The sequence below is a fragment of the Sciurus carolinensis genome, chromosome 1 (assembly GCF_902686445.1).
Source record: "Sciurus carolinensis chromosome 1, mSciCar1.2, whole genome shotgun sequence".
In the NCBI taxonomy this organism is placed as follows: Eukaryota; Metazoa; Chordata; class Mammalia; order Rodentia; family Sciuridae; genus Sciurus; species Sciurus carolinensis.
Genome location: NC_062213.1, coordinates 184,495,002 through 184,520,111, shown reverse-complemented (window position 1 = coordinate 184,520,111; position 25,110 = coordinate 184,495,002). Strand labels below are relative to the sequence as shown.

The window sequence follows — 25,110 nt, the reverse complement described above, 5'->3', positions numbered from 1 at the left end:
GAGTAGGAACCTACTGATCAGCCAAGAGCAGACTGAGCCCCTCTCTCTTCCTCCACTTCCCTGTCCCCCAACCCCAGACCTACTGAAGCTTGGAGTCTGTCTGGTGGCTAAGGGCACAGGATTGGACCCAGAGTCCTGGGGTTAAATCTCGCCTCCCCCTTTCTTCATGGCCCTTGGACACACCCTTTATATGACTTTTGAGGCCCACCTTCCTCACATCTTGTAGAATGATCAAGAAAAATGGTATTCATTTCGCAAGCTTAAATAAGATTAGAGCCTGGTACACCATCGGGCCCATGGAAAGGCAGTTAGGGTTGAAATCAGGAGGATAAAGGGGCGTCCAGACAGACTCTGAGGTTCCTATGGGGTGGTGGGTGGAGCCGCAGGGGTTTCACTTTGACTTCTAGCGGGAAAAGCGTCCTGGGATCCTGCGAACCCCACCCCACCCCCACCCCACCTGCGGGTGCCCCGCGCACCAGGCCGTTGCGTTTGAAACCCACAGAAGGAATTCCAGCGCTCGACGGCAAGGCTGTGGGAGCCACTGGCAAGAAAATTGGCCACAGCCGCCCGGCCGGGCCAGCCAAGCCCATACTGCGCAGCTTTAAAGGGCTGGGAGCCTTCGCGGTGCCAACCTCAGCCCTGCGCGGGGGCGTGGCAGGTGTCTGCTGGGGGTCCGCGGCCGGGTGGGCTGCCGGCCCATTGACACAGTGGAGATTTATTTACCAGGCAGCAGAGCATCCTCAGGAAAGAGGGACAGGAGCGGGTATCAGGGACAGCGACAGCCAGGACCCTCGGAGTGGGCCAGGGCCGTTGGTGCTGGGTGTGCTCGGGGTTCCTGGGAAGGCCCGCGCTGAGAACCTCATGGCGGCGTCCTGCCTGCAAGGAGCCTAGCACAGTGCCAGGACCTTTCGCAGTCATCCACTGGGGCTCAGCTGGCAAGAATGGGCTGAGCCCCAAGTGCTGCGAGGAGTCACGGGGTGTCGCACAGGGGGAGTGACAGGGACAGTGGGGAGAGCCAGTCCTCCCCCTCCAGCACCTCCCAGATGTCATTCTGCCCGCCCAGGCGGCTGGTTCCTGAGCTCCGGGGCATTCCACAGTTACTAAGCTACTGGTTTTTGTTGACTTTTAAATATTTTCTTCTAAGGGAGAAGGGGAGGGGGGCAAAAGTCAGCAAAGAGCAAGTAAAAACAAATCAAAATAGGCCCCCTCTCCCCCAAAGAAAGTTGTCCACCAGCCACCTCCCCTACACAAACCCAAAGCCTTCCAACATCACCCTCTGGCTGGAGCGACAGCCAGACAGGACTGACCTGCTTCCCAGACTCCACCCTCAGTGCCCTTTCTGGTGAATGAGGGGTGGTGGTGGATGGTCTCTCTGTCTTCAAGCCCTGGGTGGACCAAGGGGCTTCCAGAAAGAGAGGAGGAGGATGGCCAGTGGCAATGGACTCCCTTCATCCTCGGCCCTTGTGGCCAAGCGCCCCTCTGCCCTGGGCCCATTCCCCAGATATGTCTGGATCCACCAGGACACACCCCAAGACAGCCTAGACAAGACTTGCCATGAAATCTGGAAGAGAGTTCAGGGCTTGCCTGAGGCCCTGCAGCCCAGGACCTCGATGGAGCAGCTCTCTGTCTCCATGCCTGGGACTCCAAGGGACCATGGGCTCAGCTTCCAAGAAGAGTGAGTATCCCCCTATTCGGTTGGCAACAAAGGAGAAGGGAAGAAATGAAGTAAGACCTGGGAGAATGTTCTGGCTCACTTTTAGTCTGGTTAAACCCTTAACACCTTTCCTACATTCCCATGGTCCTATATCCTGGGTTTATAGAAGAACTGACCAAGGTCCTGAAGTTAACTGTGTGGACAGGCGTTGTATTCCAGGGTTGTATTCCAGACTGTCTCATCACCAGCTAGCTAAGGGGACATTTCTCATTCTAAATGCATAGGCAACCTAGATGTGAATTCAAAGTCCTTGGAAAAGCACCTTAGCCAAGGCTGAGGGTTGGACAGCTCTTGACCATCCCCAGAGGCAACTAAACGATCCATCCTTTCTCCTGTGCAAAGGCTGTGCATTTGTGCGGATAAGGCTGGTGGTTTTAAACCACATCTGGAATTCCCTAATATGGGGAGCAGCTGTCCCATTCAGCCTCCACGCACGCTACTGCAAGAGCGTGCATCAAAATATTTACTGGGAAGGCATTGACATATTCAGAGGACATAATAGAAAATTAAAGTGCGGGAAGATGGCTGTAAATAGCCTGTTTCCTAGATGGGAAATCCTGTGTCTGGGAAACACAGAGCTAAGTGTTTCTCCTCCAGGGCAAAGTTGGATGGATATTGTTGGGGGACGGATATTTGCAAGGAGAGGAAGGAGCGGAGAGGACAAGAGGAACCTCATTAGGAAAAGGAAGTAAATCTGCTGTGGTTATTAATGCCACCGTTGAGCACTTCTTCAAATCTCGCATCTTCAGAGTGGGCCACAAGCATTAATTAATCTTCCCAGAGTTCCTATGAAGCAGGTATTAGTATCCCCATTTTACAGATGGATTAAGTGTTAATAATTAAGTGCTAATTAAAGACTAAGTGATAATTAAGTGTCGTCTGCTTCAACACATGCTCCAGCTCAGTTCAGAGATGCCCTGGAGTCGGGTGGGGGGAAGGGGGGATCAGGCATTTATTAGCTGCCTCTGGTTTCAGGGATAGCTAAGCAAGAGCTCAGCACAAAAGTGAAGTATAACTGACACCCAGGTCTGCACTACCTGCTGTCCCTTTGCAGGCTTATTTATTTGCTGCAGATGAAGGTAGAAGGCACTTGGGTTGTTCCTTCCTCCCCTACCCTGTGCTCAGCATGACATGGCTCAGACAGGAATGGCCTGTCCACAGCCAAAATCCTGCTGTCAGGCCTTTCAGTGGCACTGAGCTTTTCTCTCCTGCCCATAGCCATCTGCTCTGGGACAGGGCCTTGGCAGGGGACACCTTAGGGCTGTACTCAGCTCTCAGTGGCCAAGGAGCTGAATGGCCACTTTGTGGACCAAGGGTCAGTAGCAATTTCCAGTAGATGGCATCCTCTCTGCCAGGTCACACTGAGTTAATGCAGACAGACTCTACTTCCAGTCTGCACTTGGCCCAACATTGAACTGGCCACCTTTGGCCAGTTGCTTAACTCCATTTGGCCTTGATTTGCTCATCTGCAAATTGAGGCTGATCTGGCCCGCCTTGTCCACCTTGGAGCTGATAATGAGGATCGAATGTGCTGGGAGACAAGGAAATGAAAGATGCATTAGACAAATGAGGCCGCCCTTGATTTGTAATTCATGGAGTTTGGGGCTTTCTGCTGCCATCGTTGGTCTCAATCTGGGGTTTTCACACTCTGCTCCATAGACCCTAGGGTGCTTCAGCAGCCACCCAGAGTCAAGTGGGCTGTTTCTGGGCCCTAATTCCCACTTCAGCCAGAGCTGTTCAGCTTTCATCGGTTTTACTTACTGGAGTTCTGAGGAAGGTTACATTTAAAAAGAGTTCTACTGAGAAAAGAGCCGGGAAGCCACTGACTTAGATGAATAAACGATATCGTAATCGTGTGGATATCAACCAAGGAGAATACAATGAGCTATTCTTGAAATAAAAGGCAGCTGTGCTGCCGGAGTCAGACAACTCTGGTTTCAGATCACATTTTATCCCCAGGCCAGCGGCAGAATTTGTGACTGTTTAATTAATCTGAGCTTTGGTCTCCTCATCTGCCAAGTGGGAGATGATTACTGTGCATTTTGCAGGGCTGTTGGGGTGGTTAATGATGATGGGAATTGTTTCTATTACTACTACATGATGTAGGTACGTTTTGAAACTCCCTATCTTTTTTACTCTTATTATGTTAATTTTAAAACACAAAACACAGAATAGTGTAGTGAATGGAACAAGTCTAATGCTGAATTTCAAGAATTATCAAATTGTGCCATTCAGGTTTAATTGGTCCCTCAGCCCCATTTTTAGATGAGATTCTGTTACAGATGAGGCAAACCAACTTTGGATGGGTTAATTTCTTTGCTGGGGGTCCTACACACTTAGGAAGTGGTAGTCTCACTTAGGAAGTGGTAGTCTCTGAAATGACTCTGGGACCTCTTAGCTATGATGTGATAATGGTGGCTGTCTTCCCCTCGATGATTATCCAAAGATGGCTCATCTTTCGATAATCACAATATTGGGGAGCACATATAGATTTCAAATCTGGGGTGCTGTCCATGGCATGTCTGGGGTGCTTTCAGGCCCACAAGACACCTCTCAGCTCTCCATTGCTTAATTTGTAGATTTGGTTTTGGCGACACCTACTTCCATTGGGGTAAGTTCTAGAACTCTTGTTAGCCAGAATTTCTTTTCTTGACCCTAGTCCTATAAGTCATAGAAACCCAGACGTCTCAAGTTTGAAAGAGATCTCAAAGGTGACCTTGTGCCGTTTGTACCCCCTTCTCTATATCCTTGCCAAGTGGCTCTCCACTCAGATGCTTTCCTGGGTGAGGAGCTGCCCTTTCCTAGGACAGCCCCTTCCCTTGCTGTGAACTCCCTCAAAAGGTCATTTTCTCCCTGTCATTGAAATCTGTCTCCATCAAAGGAACACCCATTGATGTGGATTCTGCCCTCAGGCCTCCAGGCCAATCTATCCTCCCTTTCTCAATAGCTCTTTAGATTATAAAAGATGGCAGCAATATTCCTCCTAGAATCTCTTGTCTCTACAAGCTAAATGCTTCTAGTTTTCTAAGTTCCCTTAACCTGCTGATGTGGTTGGTTTCCTGTCCTGTCGCTGGGCCTATGGCTGTGTGGTTCCCAGGGCATCCGCCAGGTATGGTCCAATGCATACAGAATGGATCCTGTCGACTGTGTGTATCCCTGCAATGGTGATTACCACATGCCCTTGACCCTCCACACTGACTGTTCTGTGGACACATTTTGACTTCATTCATTCTTTCAACAGATATTTATTAATCATGTGCCTGGAACCATGCTAAGAGCTAGGGGGATAGAGCTGCGAACCAAACAATGCAACAGAAAAAGAAGTAAATAAAAACTATGATCACTTTAGAACATGCAAAGAACTAGCATTCGCATTTGGAGGAGACATAAGATAGACACATAAAAATAAATGAGATAATTTCAGATAGCAATGAGTGCAATGATAGAAATAAAATAAAATAGAATAAAGTAATAGTGAGAGCCCTTTGGATAAAGTATCAGGTCTCTTGAGCTGAATCCAGGATGCTGAGAAGGAGCCCATCCGGTGGTGATCCTGGTAAGAACATTCTGGCAGAAGGCAGGGCATGTGAAAAGACTCTGAGAGACACAGCAGCCGATGCAAGTGCAGTGAGGGATGGGGACATGATATAGGCAATATCATAGTCAGACAGGCAAGGTTCTAGAGGCCTGGGGCATCACTGGAGGGAGTTCGGGTTTTATTCTGCATGTTGTGGGACACCTTTGGAGGTTTTCAGGAAGCGGGTACAACACAGATTCATTATTTATTTTTAAAGATGTATCCAGCCTCTGTGCGGAGATGGCTTGTAGGTATGTAAGAGAGGAAGTCAGGAGACCTCTTTGGGAATATGCTGAAGTAATCCAGTTCAGACCCGGTGTTGCTCATGGTGGCTAGACCAGAGTGAGGATAGCAGAGATGTGGGTGGGAGGTGGGCAGGCGTTTGGAGTCCCATATGAGAGGAGTCAGTGGATCTGCCGATGGCTCTAGGGCATCATGGCGGCTAGACCTGGCTGGAGGCCTAGGTTGACCTTGGCACCACTTGTAGAGGTGGGGAAAAGAAATGGCGAGAAATGAGTTTTGGCAAGAAATCAATGGTTCTTCCTATTTTGTCAATTAAACTCCAGAATCTTTTTTAGTTATTTTTTAATTAGTCTTAAATTTGAGCTTAGAGAATCATGTCAAGCCACTTCCTGACTCACATTCAAGGATTATTTGTTCTTTGGTTCCTCTCATCACCAAAATTTCACAGTCTCAGGATGGGGCTTTTGGATTTTCTGTTGACTTCATGATCTGACTGTGGAAAAACATGTTTTAAAATTCCTCCCTTTGTGAATCCTTCAACAAACAGCAGGGCCCTGTGCTGGGTTCCAGGAATAGAGGGATAGGTAGGACAGAGCCCTTCTGTCAAAGACTCCCTCCAATAAACTTTTATTGTGCACCTACTATTTGCCAATGTTGGAAGAATGTGCAGTGATGGAAAAGATGGAGACACTCTGATCTCCTGCCTACCTCCTGCAACACATCACGATAAGCATTCTGATGAAGACATCCCAGGGCTGGGGCAGCACACCGAGGGGACTTGAACTGACTCAGGCTTGAGACTTGAGGAAGTCTTCCTGGGCAAGGTGACGGGGGCAAGCTGAAGGGTCCACAGACAGGATCCCTGAACTGTGAAGGTGATGAAAGGTGTTCCTGGGAACAGAAGATATCACTGTCCTGGCAACTGTGAAGGTTCCTGTCAATGAAGATTCCCCTGATCTAGGTCTTGGTAAGAAAGAAGGGACAACCTATGCAGGAGCAGGGAAGGATGAGAAGTTCCCTGGGGACTTAGCATGTGTGAGGGGCCATGAGAGAGGAAAGGTGGGCTCCACCTGGCTGGGTGTGGTCAGCCTTCCTAGTTGCTCCCAGGTCTTTGGCACGAGTACCCAAGACCTTTACATCTATGCAAATTGGACAGAACTTGGTTTGCAGAGTCAAAAGGTTTTGGTGAGCATCAGTTTGAGCCAGATCCTAGTAAGAAGATTAAATCTGCACAAAGAAGAAATGTGTTTAACCAGAAAAAATAACAACATAAATGGTTCCTGACTTGCAGCTTTCTGGATAGTCACAAGAAGGAAGAGGCTGTTTGGCACTTTCTTAGTAGATCACTCTCAGCTCCCCCCAGCCAGTCCTCCACATTGGTGCAGTCAGTGAGACTCAGGAACCCAAGACTCAGCCGTATTCTAATTGCTCTCCCAACAAATCAATTTTTCTGTGCTATTATTATTTAAACTAATAGATAGACCCTGTTTTCTGGAATGTTTGCTTGGAATATATATCCTCCATCATCATAATCATCATCATCACTATTATTATTTTTAAAGCTTGAGACCTGGAGATAGCAATGGAAAGGACAAGACCCACACTTGGGCTGATGTCCCATAGTAGAAGCCAGCACTGAAGATCTTCAGAGTGTAAAGCCCTGGGACAGTGCTTTCTTCCCTTTGAGGAGTCCAATGCTTCTTTGAGAGTCTGCGAAAGGTTGCTGGATACCCTTTTGCCTGAGACACATCCCCAGGTCTCCCAGTATTTTCAAAATGATTGCAGAGAGCCCCCTGGGTTATGGGGGGAAGCCATTGCCTTGGGACTCAGCACTTAGGCATGTGTTCCCCTCCTTTGACCCCCAGCACTGGGACTCGGCACCCTTCCATGATGATGTCTAGGTACCCCCATCCTTACTTGTCAAGTGGCATAGTGCTGGGGGACAGAGGTTCAGGCTGGCCTTCTCTCCTCCAGCTCCTTCCACATCCCATTGGTTCATCCTAAGCGAGGTCTTTGACCCCTTGCCTCCTTGTTCATCCCTGTCCTGTCACCTTCTCGTCTCATCTTTCTGGATTCGGTTCCTTTGCCTCCATGACCTCCACCCTTCTCCAGCTTCATCCTCCTGAAGTACATCAACAGCACTGCTCACACATCTTCTGTGGCTCCCCACTGTCCTTTGATCCCGTGGTCTGGTCTTCAAGGGTCTCTAGTGGGCCTGCCCTTGTCTTGAGGTACAAGTCCTGTTGTTCTCCTTCACATGCTCTGTCAACCAAGATGAGCTTCCGGCAGGCACATGGCCTTGCTTTGCTCAGTAGCCCCACTCCCGTTCCTTGCTGTCTGTCTGTCTTCCAAATTCTTATCCATCTTTAAAGACCTAGCATAAGTGTGTCCTCCTCCAATTTTTTTTACTGTTTATCCCATTCAACATTTTTTCTTCTTCTTTCATATTCCTCTTTTTAATTTAAATAACAATAATATCCCACCTCTTTCCTAAGGGTCTTAAAGGTATCTCATATAACAAAGAATAAGGAAGCAGGTGGATTAGAATCCCAGCACACTGCCTAGCTGTAACCAAGTTCTTCAAACTGTCTGTGCACTATTTTCCTCCTCCAAAAAATAGAAAGTCATAGTGAGATGGCACGTGGAATGAGATAAGGACTCCATGTTCATCGTCACTGTCATCGTTGCCATCATCACCATCACCATCGTCATCACCATCACTACCACCATCACCATCAACACAGCACCACCATCACCATCACCATCAGGATCATCGCCATCACCATTACCATCACCACCACCATCACCATCAATCATCAAGACCATCACCATCACCATTACCATCAACACCACCATCACCATCAATCATCATTACCATCACCATTACCATTACCATTACCATCACCATCATCACCACCATCACCATCACCATCATCACCACCATCACCATCAATCATCATTACCATCACCATTATCATCACCATCACCATTACCATTACCATCACCACCACCATCACCATCACCACCACGATCACCATCACCATCATCACCACCATCAGGACCATCACCATCACCACCACCATCACCATCACCACCACCATCATCACCCCATCATCACCACTGCCATCACCATCATCACCACCATTACCATTACCATCACCACTGCCATCACCATCATCACCACCATCACCATCACCATCAACACCACCATCACCACCACAATCACCATCACCATCACCACCACCATCACCACCACCTTTACCATCACCACCACCATCACCACCACCTTTACCATCACCACCACCATCACCACCACCATCACCACCACCATCACCATCACCATCACCACCACCATCAAGACCATCACCATCACCATCACCATCACCACCACCATCACCATCACCACCACCATCACCATCACCATCACCATCACCATCACCACTGCCATCACCATTAATCATCGTCACCACCACCATCACCATCATCACCATTAGGACCATCACCACCACCATCACCGTTATCATCACCGCCACCATGATCATCATCATTCTTGTCTTGAATGTTCTTATTGTCAAGGATAAAATGACAAGATAAGAATGATATGGGGAGAGATTTTATCTATCACAAGACTTAGGTAAAGGACACTACTCAGTGAGGACAGCATTTGGCTTGGAGGTTCTTGGCAAGCCAGGGCAAAAAGGGAGAACACAAGACTAGCTTTTCGTAATTCATTATCTAATTATAGAAAGTGGAAGGGGTCGTCATCAGAGACAAACACTGCCCTGGCCTGAGGACCCTATGGTGTGGGTCTTCATATGGGCATGAGGGAACAGAAGATTTGGACTGAAACCAGCTCTCGCATTGCCCATTGGGGAGGAGAGTACCCAACATGCCAAGCACACCAGTCAGTGCGGTTCAGGTGTGGCACTTCTGATGGGGTGGTGGTCATCTGGCCCACATTGGACACTGCCTTGTGGCCATGGATACCTCCTCCTCCACTTGACCATGGGCTCCTTAAGGGCAAGGGCTGCATCTTACTCATCTTTGTCTCCCCAGTGTCCAGCCAAGTTCCTGGCACTCGGTGACTATGCAGTGTATATGAATGAATGAGGAAGTGAATGATGGATGAGCCATTAAAATGTCACCCCAAGGAGGGTGAGGCCCAGAGGTGGCCAGGATCCAAGCAAAGGGTCATGGCCGTCAGAGAAAGCACTCAGGGACATAGGGACAGAATATCAATAAGCCCAGACATGGCAGGTTTTTTCTCCTTGTGCCTTAAGCTAGGTGAAGGGAAGTAGCATTTTCTTGAGCAGCTTGTAGGTGTCAGACTCTACATTTGAATTTTCTGTCTTCTTGTCTTAGCAACCTTCCCAGTAGATGGTCAATATTATTCCCATCTTATGAAGAAGGAGGGTGAGGCTCAGAGAAGTTAGGCAACTCGACCAAGGTCACCCAGCTGGGAGGGCGCAGAGCAGAGTCCTGTGGGGTTTCAAGGCCTGAGCTCTAAGGGACACCAGGAGCCATTTAGAATTGCCTTCCAGGTCTGCTTAGCACCAGGAGCCATGAGCAGTGAAGGAAGATGAATCATGATTAACGTCCCACTTCCCATGTCCCCCTTTGTAATTTAATTTTATGGTTTCGGGAGCTGTGTCGCAGGTTGTGGGAGCCTGCAGAGATGGGCCACCAGTGGTTTGGTTTAATCCCCTTTTTAATATCTTTGTTGCAACATTCTTTCCAATTCAGCTCCCAAGTCACATTAAAAAAATACCTCTTCCTTGGGGTAAGCCTTCCCTTATTAAACAGATTCAAATGAAAAGTTTTAAAGATAATTTGAACAATAAGAATCACTCTGTAGCTCCCAGCCCAAGCTCCTTTATTGCTGTATTTATTCCCCAGTATTTCCTGTCTCATTCCCCAGCTCACTGAATCCCTCCTCCCCCACACCCAACACTCCCAGTCTTTGGTCCAATTCAATGTCTGTCCCCTGGGGGAAGAATCAGGAAGGCATATCTCACATCCATGTGCCAATGTGCCTTCCAGGGCTGTCCCACCTGCCCTGACCCACACGCAGAGAGATGCTGCAATCTAGAGGGAAATCCACACCTGCAAAATCACAGAGGCCTAGTGGGAGGCACGGGAGGAAAGGATACCTGCGCAAAAGGTAGATGCCCGGAACCCCCTCCAGAGACCCACGCTGCCCTTCCTCCAGGCACGCCCAGGAATCTGCATTTAAAACTAGCACCCGGGCCTCTCTTATGCACATGCATGGAAGTTTCTCTGATACTTTAGGGGTCAAAGAGGAAGAGCCCAAGGCTCAAAAAATCAACTGTGAGGCACAAATTTGAGAAGGAGGTATTTCAAAAACAAGCATGGAAAAAGGGAAGGAAACTGACCTTTTTTTGAGTTCTAAGTGTATGCCAGGGACATTAAAAACAAAAACAAAAAAAATTGAATCCACTGTGCGTGGAGACCTTTGCAAAGAAATTAGATGAACAGGAAGTCCAGGCTTAGCATCAAGGGAGCTGAGAGATTTAATAGTGTTGTCTCCTCTAACCTGGGGTGGGTGTCGCCATCCCATCATCGCGTAGCAGATGAAGAGACCGAGGTCTCAGTGCCTTCTCGACTTTGCACCTTTAGTAAGTGGGACTCTGGGCTGTGAACTGGGCCAGTGGGGCTCCAAGGCCTGCAGCCAGGCTCTGCTCTCCACGCCACAGTCTCAGTCAGAGCTGCTAACATTTGCATAGCGCTCCGTACAATTTACCAAGTGCTTTCCTGTTCATCGTTTCCCTTAATCCTCACCAAGTCCTGGAGAGTGGAGGAGGGCCAGAAGTGGGGTGTCTGAAGCTTTCCCAAGGTGCTCTGTACACCCCTTGCCCCCCACCAGAAAAGTCCCAGCCCAGGGCCCATGTCTAGGCACCTTTGGAATGCGGGCCACAGCCCTAGGATGGCTGGTACACCTGCAGCTTCTCTCCACTGCCCCTTCTCCCTCAAACTGAGGGTTGTCAGACCTCTCAGGGGGCTAGAGAGGTAGAATCCACCTTCTTCCTCTGCTTTCTTTCTCTCCTGCTGGTTTTCCAAGCAGGAAAGCTATAGTGGTATGTGTGCATGTATGTGCATGCACATGATGTGGTGTGCATGTATATATGTGTGCATGCTTGGCTGGCTGTGTGCATGCATGTGTGTGTATGCATGGTTGTGGTGTGTCCATGCATGTGCATGGCTGGGTGTGTGCATGTGCATTGTGTGTATGTGTGTGTGTGTGTGTGTGTGTGGGCGGGCTAGGGGACCCAGGCAGTTCAGTGAGTCCTGGATCTGGAGCAGAGGGAAGATGGAGAAGACAGGAGCTTTGGCAGAGGTGGCTGCCTCCCTTTCCTCCACATCATACAGGGGTCTCTCTGAGGACTGTGGCATACACACCGGGGGATGGAAGGTGGACCTCTGACCCCCCTGCAGACAGGAAGACCTTATCCACCCGCCTGAGCCTGAGCCTGGCTGGGGCTGCCCTGGGGAAGATGCATACTGGACACTGGAGCCTCTGCCAACACCAGGAGGGCCTCTCCTTGTCTGGGACCTTTGGTTCCCCTCCTGTCACTCACTGCCATGGCTCCTGCCAGTCCTCGGAGTTCTGTCTTCTGCTACCTTGTCCTCCTGATCCCCGGAGGCCTCTACCTTCTGACAACTGAGGCTCAGGGTAGGGAAGTGACTTATCAAAGGTCACTCTATTAAAGGACAGAGTGGGTGTTAGTCTAGGTCTGCTGCCTCCAGAGTGTCCCTCTTGTATTGCTTGGGGGATTGTAAGGTAGTGGCTAAGAGTGGAGGTTTGGCTACAGGGACCCAGGATCCCATCCTACTCCAATACTGATCCTCCTGGGCAAACCCAGCAAGCCTTTTCACCTTCCTGAGCCTCAGCTACCTCTTTCCAAATTGGAGCTGAAGATGCTTCCTGCCCTTCATGCTGTTGTGGGGACATGTGACAAGCATAATACCAGGCACTGGGTTGAGTCATCACAGATACCGGCTCAGGTCACACCTAGGCGTTGTTTTCTGGGAGGAATGCCTGACTTCGTGGACGCTGGCGCCTGCATCTCCCTGCCTAAATCCCATCTGTGGCTTCCCTTTAGAATCAAATTCCTTGGCATCACCTCCAGGGCCTGGCTGACCCTGACTCCCACCTTATCCCTGACCGCCCCCGACGCCACCCCCCTCTGCCCCAGCAGTGTGCCCACCCACTGGAGCATGGCTCCCACCCAGGAGCCCAGCAGCTCTTCCCCAGTGGCTCCTGTGTCTGGGACCCTCTTCCTCTGTCCTTTAACTGAGTACTTGTCAACCCCAGGTCCAGTTTGAGTGGCACTTCTTCACTCTCCTAACTTAGGTGAGTGTCTAGTCCTCTCGCAGCGTTTCACACTTTGGTTTTCACACAGGATAGCCCAGTGGTTAAGAGAGTGCCTACTGAGCCAGATGGACTCCATTCATCTGCATGGTCCCTTTCTAATTCTGTGACCTTGGAAAAATTACCTAACTTCTCTTAGTTTCTTCATCTAAAAAACTGGGATGATCGTATCTATCTGAATCAGTTGCCTTTTTTTTTTTTTTTTTGGTACTGGGATTTGAATCAACCAGAGGTTCTTTATACCACCTCTTTTTATTTTTGATTTAGAGACAGGGTCTCACTCAGTTGCTTAGGGCCTCACTAAGTTGCTGAGGCTTTGAACTTGTGATCCTCTTGCCTCAGCCTCCTGAATCGCTGGGATGACAGGCGTGCTCCAGAGCACTCAGTTAACTTTTGGTATATAACAACCCACTCAGAAACGTAGTGGCTCAAAATGACAACTATTTATTTAGCCCCATATCTATAGGTAAGTAATTGGGCTGGGTTCAGCTGGGCGCTTCTTGTGTGGATTGAGCTTGGCTGAAGTTGGCTCCTGCTCATTCATGCGTCTGCAATCAGCTGGATCTGGCCCTCGTTTGAATAAGGCACCTTGGAGTTTTCCAACATCCGATGTGTCATCCTCCAGCCGGAAGCTTGGACTCCTCTGGGTAGTGGTTCATAGTCTCAAGAGAAATGAGGTGAAGCCCAGGTGCCCAGGCATATTTCAAGTCTCTGCTCCTTACTGAATCGAGAACAAATGCAACTACCAAAGGGGGCAGATACAGGAAGGTGCAGATTAAAGGGAGTCTTTGCTATAATCAGTCTATCATACTACCTAGCCTTCATGGTTCTTGGTGGGTCTCTGGTGGGGATTAGGATGATTCGTGCTTTGCATGTCAAGTGCTTAGCACAAGTGTCTGGCTTGTTAGTACACAATAAATGCTACCTTATAAAATAGGAGTAGGACCTGAGGCTCAGACATGAGGCTGCCTGTTAAAGGCTGGCCTCCATTAAACAGAGGAGTCGTGGATGTTGCTGCAGCCTCTCCCCCGGGACTGACCTCTTAACTACTCTACAATGCTCTTCCACTCTCACAGACACAGAGAAGTCAGAATCTCACCCAAAGTCATGAGGTCAGTCTGTACACAGACTACAAACCAAGCCCAGGTCTGCATGGGACCCACTCCAGAGCTTTCTACCTGCTTCAATCTTTAATCGGCCATGTGGCCAGGACATCCAGACTGGGTACTGTATTTGTTTTGGTCTAAAATGCCATAGCTGGAGGAAAATATTTGTTTTGGTGTCCTCCTCCAGCACTAACAATTTTCTGCTTGCATTTTTCTGTTGTTTGGCTCCGATGAATAGCAGTTTTCGTCTTTGCTCTGTGTTATCATGTACACAGAACTGCTGCTGGGAGCTAACAGCACGCTTGCTTAGTCATTATTCTGGGAAGGGGTGCCAGCCAGTCAATAGTCTTTATTTTTACACAACACTGTACACTGCAAATGCAGAAATAATGCACAGCATTTGAGTACAGAGCCACGATCAGACACCTATCATTTCTGGAGGTGGGCGAAGCCGAGGTGGCAGCATGGAGCCAGAGCCCTGGAGTCCCGGCATAGATTCTAACTAGCTTCCTTTGTCAAGAGCCCAGGAGCTGGATTGCCCTCCCTGAATGATTCACTGGGTAGAGTCTGATAGATTTTATCTTTATTTTTATTTTTTAACCAATCTGAAGGAGAAAGCAAACAGCACAAGAGAGGTGCCAGGACCAGCAAAACTTCTCAGGAAAAAAAAAAAAATTAAAGATAGATTTCAGGCAATGAAGGTTTAACATGAAACTCAGCAAAGTCCTAGGGGGGCGGTGTGAGAAATTGTCCTGAGAGCCCCCGAGGCATTGCTCTGAGTCAGTGGGGCTTCCATCCAGAACTGCTTTGCAAAGGTTGGGAGAGCGGAGACCAGGCCCAGCAGGGGGCTTAGGGTCATGCGATCTGCTCATGGGATGCCTGGCCAGAGGTGGAACGGGGATAGAAGGGCCAAAAGAGGAACCAAAATTAAACAGGTTGCAGCCAGTAGAGAAAGCTGGGGCCCTCCGACCTGCAAAAGGAACAGGAATGTGCACCAGGGAATTGAAGAGATCTGAGGGACCGAGGAGGGAAACGTAAGTGAGCCTGCTCATTCAGTCATTCAACAAGTACTTACGAAGCTGGAGTTTTGTGTCGGGCTCTGTTCTAGGTTCAGAGGCCCCTGTGGTGAACAAGATAGAGGCCCTGCCTTTGAGGAATGCATGTTGTTATGGAGAGGGAAGGCATACAAATAACACTGTAAGACAGCAATAAACACTGTGAAAAAAATAAGCAAATGGATGCCTACAGAGTGCCTAGTAAGTGGCAGAGGGACTTTTTAAACAATAGGTAGGAAAGGCTACTTTAAGGACATGACAATTGAACAGAGGCCTGAATGAGAAGGAGGAGCTTGTTCAGGGATAATGGGGGTGGGGCATTCCATAAGAAATGCAAAGTCGCTGGACTTGGCACACCTGTAATCCCAGCAGTTTGGGAGGCTGGGGCAGGAAGATAGTGAGTTCAAAGCCAACCTCAGCAACCATGAGGCACTAAGCAACTCAGTGAGACCCTGTATCTAAATAAAATACAAAATAGGGCTGGGGATGTGGCTCAGTGGTTGAGTGCCCCTGAGTTCAATCCCTGGTACACACCCCACCCCCCGCAAAAGGAAATGCAAAGTTCTGGGGCTGGAATGATCTCGGCATTTCAAGAAATAGATAAAAGACCTATATGGCTGGAAGAAGGGAGATGGGGCCAATTTGAGTAGTGTCCTAAAGATCGTAAAGGAGTGTGAACTTTATCCTGTGTGTAATGAGAATCCACAAGAGGGTTTTAAGCAGGCTGAGTTCTGAGAATGACCTAACTCTGTGGGCGTGCAGTTTTCCAGAACAAATAATAACAAGCAAATCTTGTTTTCTTGGGTGTGGAGGGTGCAAGGAGTGGGAGGCACGGACCAGGGGCTTCTAACTCTCGGGCAAATCTTGATTGCAGCGGGATTCTTGATAAAGGCCTTTCTTATGGAGGAGTGGAGAAAGAATGATAGTATTGGATTGATTTATTCCCCCAAAGTGTTGATCCGGGATTACTGTCAGGCAGGGAGGAGGGTCTCCAGCAGTGTCCCCATGGCCCTGCCCTGGACTCTCTCTCGTTCAACATTTCTATCTGTAAATTGGCGGAAGACTCGGAAGATGTGCTCATCAGACATGCAGCTGACACGGAGCTGTCAGGGACAGCTAATGCCACGGATGACAGGCTCAAGATTCAGTGTGATGATCCTCCAGCGATGAGAGTGACGGGCTGAGAGCGGCACATCCCTGATTGCATTCGGATCGGGAGCAAAGCCCAGCAGAGAGACCTCGATGGATAACTCGCCCCAGAAAGGAGGCCCACGCTGGGGCAGCAGGAGCGAGCCAAGGCAGAGCCAAGGCAGCTGGACCAGACAGGGCCCACCCCAGCCTCCTCCCCCCACAGTGACAAGGTCCTTGGCCTTTCAGTCATTCTTTCCATCTGCGAAGGGGGGGTGATACTGTTTACTGCCAGAGCCACAGAGAGAGGATCAAATGTGAGCACACCTGTGGGCACTGGCTTCCCATCTGGCCCATGGTGTCATGGCCCATGACAAATGATGCCCTTGGGTGGCTTCTCAGGGTGCAATCAAAGTGGACACCTGTCCTTGGCACAGTGCTGCCCCTTCTAGGAATACCAGTTTTCTAAGAGTCCCCGTGGTGTGTCCAGAGGAAAAGGGCCTGGAGGGGTGGGATGCAGAAGCTCTGCCTGAGCTCATTGTGAGCTCAGGACGGAGACAAGGAGGTGATTGCTTCTAGGAAGGACATGAGTGTCTTCTCAGAGGCCACAAGGGCTGCAGAGTGGGAATAGAGAAGGTGCCTTCTTCGTTGCTCCAGGTGCCCGCCGCAGTGTGCCCGGGTGCATTGTGACTGAGATCTGACCACTGATGATAATAGCATTATAGCAATGGTGCCACGCACATCCCTCCAGGGCTTGCTCTGCACCGGGCTCATGCTGAGTATTTTGCATAACTCATCTCTAAGCAGTCTCATGTCTGACCTTGAGAGGTAGGTGTTATCTGCACTTGACAGATGAGAAATAAAAGGCTCAGCTGCCAGCTGTCTAGGGGCAGCTCCAGGATTCGCACCCAGAGCTTCCTGGTTCCTCTCCAGCTGCCTGGCTTCAGGGTGGAGCAGAGTGGGAATGTCCACTCAGGTGCTGTAAAGGGACCATGCCTGGAGGTTTTTGGTCTTCTGGGAGCTACTTTTCTGCTCTGTGGTTGGTCCTTTGGGTTCGGTGGTAAGCTTTGTGTGTGTGTACTTTATTAAATATAAGAACGATAGAAACCAAATATAGACACAAGCAGAGGGGCTGGCGTGTGGTGACCCCTTGTGTCTTCTCCAGCTTTAGTGGTGACCAGCATAGGCAACGTGAGACCAATCATGTTTCACCTGCCAGGTCCTCCTCTGCTGGATTAATCTAAAGGAAACGCCAGACACGATTTTATCTGTAAATACCTGACTGTATATTTCTGAGAGATAAGTACTCATTTTTTTTGGTTATTGTTGTTTAAGGAGAACCACAATGCCATTATCACAGTTTTAAAAAATTAACATAATTGAAATGAGTCTTTCAAATCCAGAAAAGCTATTGGCATATGGCTGGCTTTGCAAGGTACTGGGGGGGTGGGCAGGGAGGGAAGGCAGATGCTGTTCCTTCAGATGCCCAATTCCTGGGACTGGAGACTCACCTGTTTCCTTTGAGAGGAGGAGGAGGAGGAAGACGGAGATCTGAAACTTGGTGCCACGGATTGGCAACCTCTTTATTCTGATTGTTCCCAGGGGCACAGCAGTGAGAATGGGACCTATTTATAGCCCTCAGTCTAGACATGGGAAGGAGGCAAAAGGAAGGGGAGCAGTGAGGGGCAGAGGAGAGGGAGAGGAAGGGACCCAGGGAAGGAGCACACCCAGAGCAGGACTGAACCCAGCAGGCAGCCCCATGGCCCTCCGGGGGCGTGGCAGGCCTGTGCTCATACCAACCGCTGCTGTGTGACCTCACATGTGAGGTCCCCCACCACTCTCCCATCCATCCGCGAGGAAAACGTCCTACTCATTTTGCTGGAGAGGACCCTGAGATTCCAGGGTCCGGCATGAAGTACGCAGTGGTGCCCAGGCTCCAGCCCAGGTCCGTTTGTCTGGAGTGGGCTTAGCCAGCCTGGCCTCGCGGAGGTTCAGGAGGACGGGTGCCTTAGGGGTTGGAAGACCCACATGCACTTCCTACATGTTTTTAGCACAAGCGCCCTGGCTACCCAGCCCCCACCCCAGAACCCGTGGGTCTCAGCAGAACCCAGTAACTAAGGGTAAAGGGCTCGTGCTGGGTCAGTGGGGAGACTCTAGGCTTCCGGCAAATGCCCATTCTGGTGGGTGGCCAGTGTGTTTCCATCCCAGCCACTCCCCTGGTTCTGTGTGTGCTAGAACGCGTGTCTGTTTCTGCCCAGGGGTGTGTGCATCCACCACAGGTGTGTGTGTGTATGTTGAGTGAGTGTGTGCACACCATGCGCTCCCACAGACAGCACGGCCAGGAAGGCAGGATCCCGGCTGGGCGTTCCGTGGGCCCTGTTCTGGGGACTCCTGTGCCCTCTGCCCTCGTGGGGCTCTTTATTCCACCGCCTTTTCATCAGAATTCCCAGGGCGAGCGTGCTGAGCATGCTGGAGGCATAAGCCACCTCACCCAGCCTCACAGGAGCCCATCAAGTAGGATAAGGATGGTCCTAAGCTCAGTGACACAGGTCCTTCTGGTAGTGCCCTCTTGTCAGAGATGATGGCAGGAAGGTGGGACTGAGGCCTGCCACCCTCACCCACACCTGGAGAAAGCCCACAATCAGGAGCCTAGAGCCCACGGGACCACCAGATGCCGCTGGGCTGCTTCCTGGTCTACCAGGCGTCCAGGGTCTGAGTTATAGGTGGAGGCCAGTGTTTAGGTAGAGGGAGATCCTTAGGAATCAGTCCAGGGACCATTCAACTGCTGGCATCACCCACGACATGAAGCCAGTCCAGAGACCATGATCTTGCCAGAAACTCTGCCAGCAAGGATGGACACAGGTAGCCATGGGATCACAGTGCAGAATCTGGGGTCTAGGGGCCAGGCCAGACTGTCAGCCAGGTAGACAACTAACAGTTGTTCTCACCCTGTGCCGGACGCTGTCCATGGGGCTTTTAATCAGATGAGAAGTGATGGAGCCAGGATGTGAGCTTGGCTGTGCATTTGACCACTCTGCAAGAGGGGGCAGTCTGTGTTGTGCTGCTGGGGGCTCCCCAGGCCCGGGACCAGCACTCTAGATTCTGCACTTGGAGCTATTGACTCACTCTGAATCCCTTTGCTGCTGGGTAAAAGGATCCAGTGAACCACCTCTCTGGTCTTTGTAGCTTCAGGTCCTGGACATGAGTGATCAGGGAGGGACAGGTGCTAGCAGCACTATACCCCACTGGGTGCCCGTGGACATCCTCTTGGTGGCCCACTGTGCAGCCATTCTTTTTGTGTGAGAAAGCAATAGACTTCCTTACCACGGAATGTGTTTGCACCAGGTCCTGCATCCATCCCTTTCCCCTGGGACCCACGTCCTGCTGCAGAGCCACACCTTGGTGAGCCAGCACTAACAGCGCCTATCTCTCTGACCTGTTTGCAGAGCTCTGGAACTCAGCAGCGGCAAGGATGAGATCTCCCTGTTGGTGGAGCAGGAGTTCTTAAGCCTCACCAAAGAGCACCTCATCCTGGTCAAAGAGAGCTCGGGGGAACTGGCAGCACCTGGTGGCATTCCCCAGGGGACCAGAGAACCAGCTCCTTGTATTCTTGCACCTCCTCTGGTGGCCAGTAGGAGTGAGCGTCCAGGAGCTTCCATCATTGCTGGTGACCACCTTCGAGAGCAGAAGGTGGCCGTGTCTGTGATTGGCAGCCGGCAGGACTGTGATTCTGCCCTGTCTACAGTCACAGGCATCCTGCGTGCTGCCAAGATCAAAGGGACTGAGGATGGGGGCCACAGTCTGGGCGCCTCCAACTCGGAGATCAGCAAGCTCCTGGCCCAGTTTCCACTGAAGTCCACGGAAATGTCCAAGGCCCCCGACAACAAGATGGTACTGGAGGAGGCAAGGGTCATCAAGGACTTCCTGCAGAACAGCATGTTCAGTGGCTCGGGAAGCTTCAGAGAGCCTGCGGGGCTGGGCCCGTTCCTGCTGCTGCCACCCCCACCTCTTCCTGCACCTGCTGACAAACTCTTGGAGCTCCCTTCTCAGAAGAGGCAGCTCCCCGTGTTTGCCAAGATCTGCTCCAAGGCCGAGACTGACCCCACCGTGGAGGGGCACCACTCGATGGGTGAGTGGGGCTGGTCAGGGGTACAGAGTGGGCCTGCATGGAGGTGATCCTTTCAGGAAGCCAGTCGGGGCCACGGCTCCCACATAAAGCATCCTTGTGTGAAGCAGGACAAAGCAGCCTCTCTGGTGGGCACAGACTCCCAGGTGCAGGCTGTTCTCAGCCCCCACAGGCCTGCTCTGCTGGATGCCCAGGGGTAGGGCACAGCTTGTGTGAGCAAATGCAGAGCCCTCCATCCCAGTCCACTCTGGGAAGAGGGCTAGGTACCATGTAGGAACTGGCTCAGTTTCTGATGCCACCAGGAAGAAATTGTTTACCTTGGATGGGTCCAGGGTGAGACTGCGGCGTGGAGAGGAATTTGATTGGCAGCTGGGGTCACTCAGCTTGGGATGGTGGCACCTGCTCTGGCTAGTAGGTCTAGTTCTCTCTCTCTCTGGGGCAGAAGGTGGATGCATTAGTCCTCTAAGCATGGTTCAGACTATTGGTCCTGGAATCTGCTACCCAGTCACTTCCCAAGTTCCCCTCTGCCCTTTGGATTCTGCCTTTTGTCTTGATCTAGCCATTCAGACGAGATGGTTCCAAGAAGGCAGACGGATGGCAGAGACATTTGCCCACTTTCAGCAGTTACTAGGAGAAGAGATCATATTCATGCCAACCAAAGGAAGAATCACCCCAGTCCGTCGGCATGGGTGGATAACTGGGAGATCCCTGTATCAGGAGGGCCCATGTTCATCCCCCTGAGAAAATAAGAGCATGGTCACCCCTGAGAGCCTTCTGTATTCTGGAGCACTGTCGGGAGCCCAGGGAATTGGAGCTGGGATTGTGAGCTGGATTCATGTTGGGCAAGCCTGGAAGAGCCAGAGAGTTTGGGGACGATGGGCTGTGGGGGAGGAGCGGGCTAAGCTCTTCCCAGGGGAGGGGTCTTCCTCCCCTCCTCCTGGAGCCACCCATGGATGCATCTTTGCCCTATGGGGCTGTGGGATTGGAGGTGGTCCTGTTCACCCATCCTCCTGACCATTTGTGTCTGTGTGTGCAAATATATGGGCAAAATTGTACCAAAGAGAGCTTTGCCTGTGTAGGTGTATTTGTTAGAGAAAATGCAGAGGTTGGGGGTGCATCGGTTTGTGTCTGTGTGTATGTTGGTACGTGTGTCTGTTGTGTGTAGTTGTGTACATGTGAGAGAGGCAGGGAAGAGGCAGGCAAGAACACGAGCATTTGTATGGACCAGGTCTCGTAGGAGGGACCCTGGTAAGTATGGGAGGCTGCAGGTGTGTGTTTCTCTGGGGAAAGGGTTATTATTAGTGGGTGTGTTATTTCAGCAAACTAGCTGGCGGCTAAACTCAGCAAGCAAAGAAACTCTTAGAAGTGACTCTAGGGATGCATTTTGCTAAAAATGTCATTGTCTTCTCAATTGACCCAGCACGGAGCAGCTCTCCTTTGCTGGGACAGTTCTGGGAGGGCAGACCAGTCTGGTGCAGACTCAGCCCTCAAGGCAACGGGGTTGGAGATCCAAGAGTTGGTCGGATCAGGTCCACTTCCAAGAGGTAACATGGAGGCAGGGCTCCGCCGATCCCTCATGACCAGAGTTCCCAGGTGCCTACGGTGTGTCCAGAACAGTGCAGTGCCGTCCAGTGGCCAGGCAGAAGTTTCCTTGCCAGTCTCTGGGGCGCTTCAGAGACCATCAGGCTGTGGAAGGAATGAAGGGAGCTGCCAGGGAATGACCCTCTTCCCTGCTTCAATCAGAGCAGTGCCCTAAAGAAAATATGTACATGATACTATCCTGGTTCCGGGGCTCCCTTTAGATGTCCAAATCCACAGATGCTCAAGTTCCTCATTTAAAATGGCATCTAACTCATGCACACCCTCCTACCCACTCCACCCCATCTTTAGATGATCTATGACACCTAATAGGATGTAAATGTTAGATATTCTGTTGCTCTACTGTGCCGTTTAGGCATCATTGATGAGAAAAAGCGTCTGCACATGTTCAGCACAGTTACAGTTTTTTTAGAGCATCTTCCATCCACTGTTCCACACACATGATTTCATTTCATTTGAAGAAAGAGTCACAAGGCCAAGAGGACGTGGGGGTGAGAGCGCTGTGGGGAGCACCCCACTGTGGTGCAGACAGTCCGTGCACTGGGGGATGGATGCTCGGTCTATTTGGAGCGAGACCTGAGTCTGGCACCAATTGTGTCCTTCCCGCATCTCTTTGATGCTTTCCAGGCCCTGTCCACAGTCACCCAGGCCTGTCGCACCTTCTTCTCGGATACCCCATGCATGCAAGGCCTTCTGCACCCCTGCTTCCTTCTGGGAAGGAAGGACCTTTCAGACAGAAGTGATGTCAGCCACCGTCTTCTCCTGTTGTGTACTTCTGTCACCTCGTGGTGCCCATCTGCCTTGTCCTGGAGCTATTCTGGGCATGTCTCTCTCTTCTTCCTTGTTGTGAGCTCCTGCAGGGCAGAGTCTGGCTCTGACTCATCCCTGTGTCCCCAGTACTCAGGACAGGACCTGGCACTGACAAGAGAGCTGAACTGCCTGTGAACAACACAGCAGAGGTGGAGTCTGTGATGAGGGACCAAACTGTGTGGCTCAGGCTATGTTCTGCGGGGATGCATGTCTTCCCTACTAAGCTATGTGCTCCCTGATGGCAAGAGCCAGGTCCAAGTGATCCTTATATCCCCCGACTGGCACTGTGGAAGGAAGGGAGGATGGATGGATGGATGGATGGATGGTTGGATGGATGGATGGTTGGATGGATGGGTTGATAGCTGGATCATGAGACAGGAAGGCCAGAATGAGCAGTGAGGCAAACCTCGAGAGCCAGGCTACAGTTGCATTGGGCTGAGGGAGAGTCTCCAGACTGGTCTGAGCATCAAGCGAGTGCTATGGGATACCTACCATCTAGCTCATAAAAAGATGCTCCCTGCATCTAGCACTTGGTACTCCAGAAGCATTGACTCCATTTCTCTCCTGCTCCAGAACGGAATCCTGGCAACAAGGAGCTGACCAAGGGTCGAGAGAGCCTCTTTCTCAGCCAGTGGCCCCAGAGCCGGAAGGACACCTGCAGTGAGGAGAGTTGCAGTGACCCAGTGGGCACCACGTCCACCAAGAAGCCTGCATGGCCGACTGAGAAGAACCTGCTTTATGAGTTCCTCGGGGCCACAAAGAACCCAAGCGGGCAGCTGAGGCTTCGCAGCAGAGTGGAGGTGGACGGGCTGGAGCTGAAGTGTAAGCTGACCCTAGCCAGGGAGGACCCTGAGGGAGGGACCCCAGAGACCTCTGTAGACACAGGCGTGGCTGTCTTAACCAGGGCCAGTCACTGCCTTTCCTTGAGGTCAGGATTTTGAAATCTGTAAAATCAGGGATATGCCTTTTTCCATATGTTCTTTATGGGAAATACAATTGCTAGAGGAAAGTGGTTGGCTTCCGGAGGTCACGTGGGCATTCTCAGTGGTTGATTTTGAACAGCTTCCTAGAATGCCCACACCAAGGAAAAAAATCCCTACTTTCAGTTATTTTCATGTGGATCTATTTCATGTCCCTGCTTTCTCTCCTGGCTCTTCTGCAGTTGTTTCGGTCAGAAACTCCTTCTCAGAAATGATACCAAAAACAGGGAAACTGAGAACCCACTTCTGATTCCATAAGCCCCTGAGACACAATTGTTTCACAGGAAAAAATTCACTTTCAGAAAATTCATTCTTCTGGACTAACTCAGACTAACTATCTCCTGTTTTAAAACATTTTAAAAGTTATTCCCATGTAGACACAATACCTATATAAGATGCAGTACCTGCCGAGTGCGTGGTCCTGGTGGGAGCTGTTTCAATAGCTTGATAAGAATGAATTCCAGTGGCATAGCACTTGTTTGCATAAAGCTAGATTTTTCCAAAGCATCTGGAAGAATTTGGTTTTGTGGTAGGTGATTATAGCAATGTGTGTTGCTGTATCCCTTGTTTAACTGCCTCCTGGACTAGTTGATCATGGGGAGAGAAGCTCCAAGCCAGACCTGCTGGGATTTCCATCCCTTTCAGATTGGCAAGGTGTGAACTGACGATGTTTTCCTGTAGTTGGAAATTCACCAGGACTTTGAAGGACCCTCTTGGGGCTGTAAAGCCCCTGACTTCTGAGAATATTAATCTGGGGTGGGTGGGGGGCACTGAAGGCCTCCTGGCCTCTCCCTGCCTCACACACTGAATGGCTTTGCTTCTCCTGTAACTTCCAGTTAACCCACCTGTAACAATTGCCGACAAGAACAACCTTAAGTACACAGGGAACGTTTTCACCCCACGCTTTGCCACAGCCTTGGCCTCAACGACAGTGAACCAGCCGCTCTGGCTCAACCTGAACTGCCCGCCTCCACCAGTGTTCACCAATCACTCCCCCTTCCCGCAGTATCAGGTGAGTGGGTGGGCTGGGCGCTGCCTGCGGCCATCTACCTGGGTTCCTGCCATGGTGGGGGCGTGGCCTGCAGGGAGCCTATTTCACAAAGGGCCCTTGGGGTCCCTTTGGATGCCATCCCCCTACCCCAGAGGCTCCCAGGGAACAACAGCAGGACACTATCAACTTGTTACCTTGTCTGTTGCTATTTTTGTTGTGACCAGATCACTTACTACACACACACACACACACACACACATGCGTGCACATATACATATATAGTTCTAATTTTCCATTGCCTGGATTTCAGTTCATACTGTGTTATTTATTTCAGAGCTCTTTGCCAGTCTTTGCTGGCTAAGTGCTTGGTCCCCCAGAAAAGGAGGATGGC

At 50.6% G+C, this 25,110-nt stretch overlaps 1 protein-coding gene across 1 annotated transcript in view; it reads left to right on the top strand.

The window, feature by feature from the left end:
- The first annotated feature begins 1,346 nt into the window (after positions 1 to 1,346).
- The window catches only part of C1H1orf94 (chromosome 1 C1orf94 homolog), a 36,528-nt gene continuing 12,764 nt past the window's right edge, over positions 1,347 to 25,110 (top strand). The window contains exons 1-4 of the mRNA XM_047528427.1: positions 1,347 to 1,675; positions 19,660 to 20,342; positions 23,322 to 23,570; positions 24,565 to 24,740. Of these exons, the coding sequence (XP_047384383.1) occupies positions 1,347 to 1,675; positions 19,660 to 20,342; positions 23,322 to 23,570; positions 24,565 to 24,740 (1,437 nt within the window). The remainder of the gene's footprint in view (positions 1,676 to 19,659; positions 20,343 to 23,321; positions 23,571 to 24,564; positions 24,741 to 25,110) is intronic.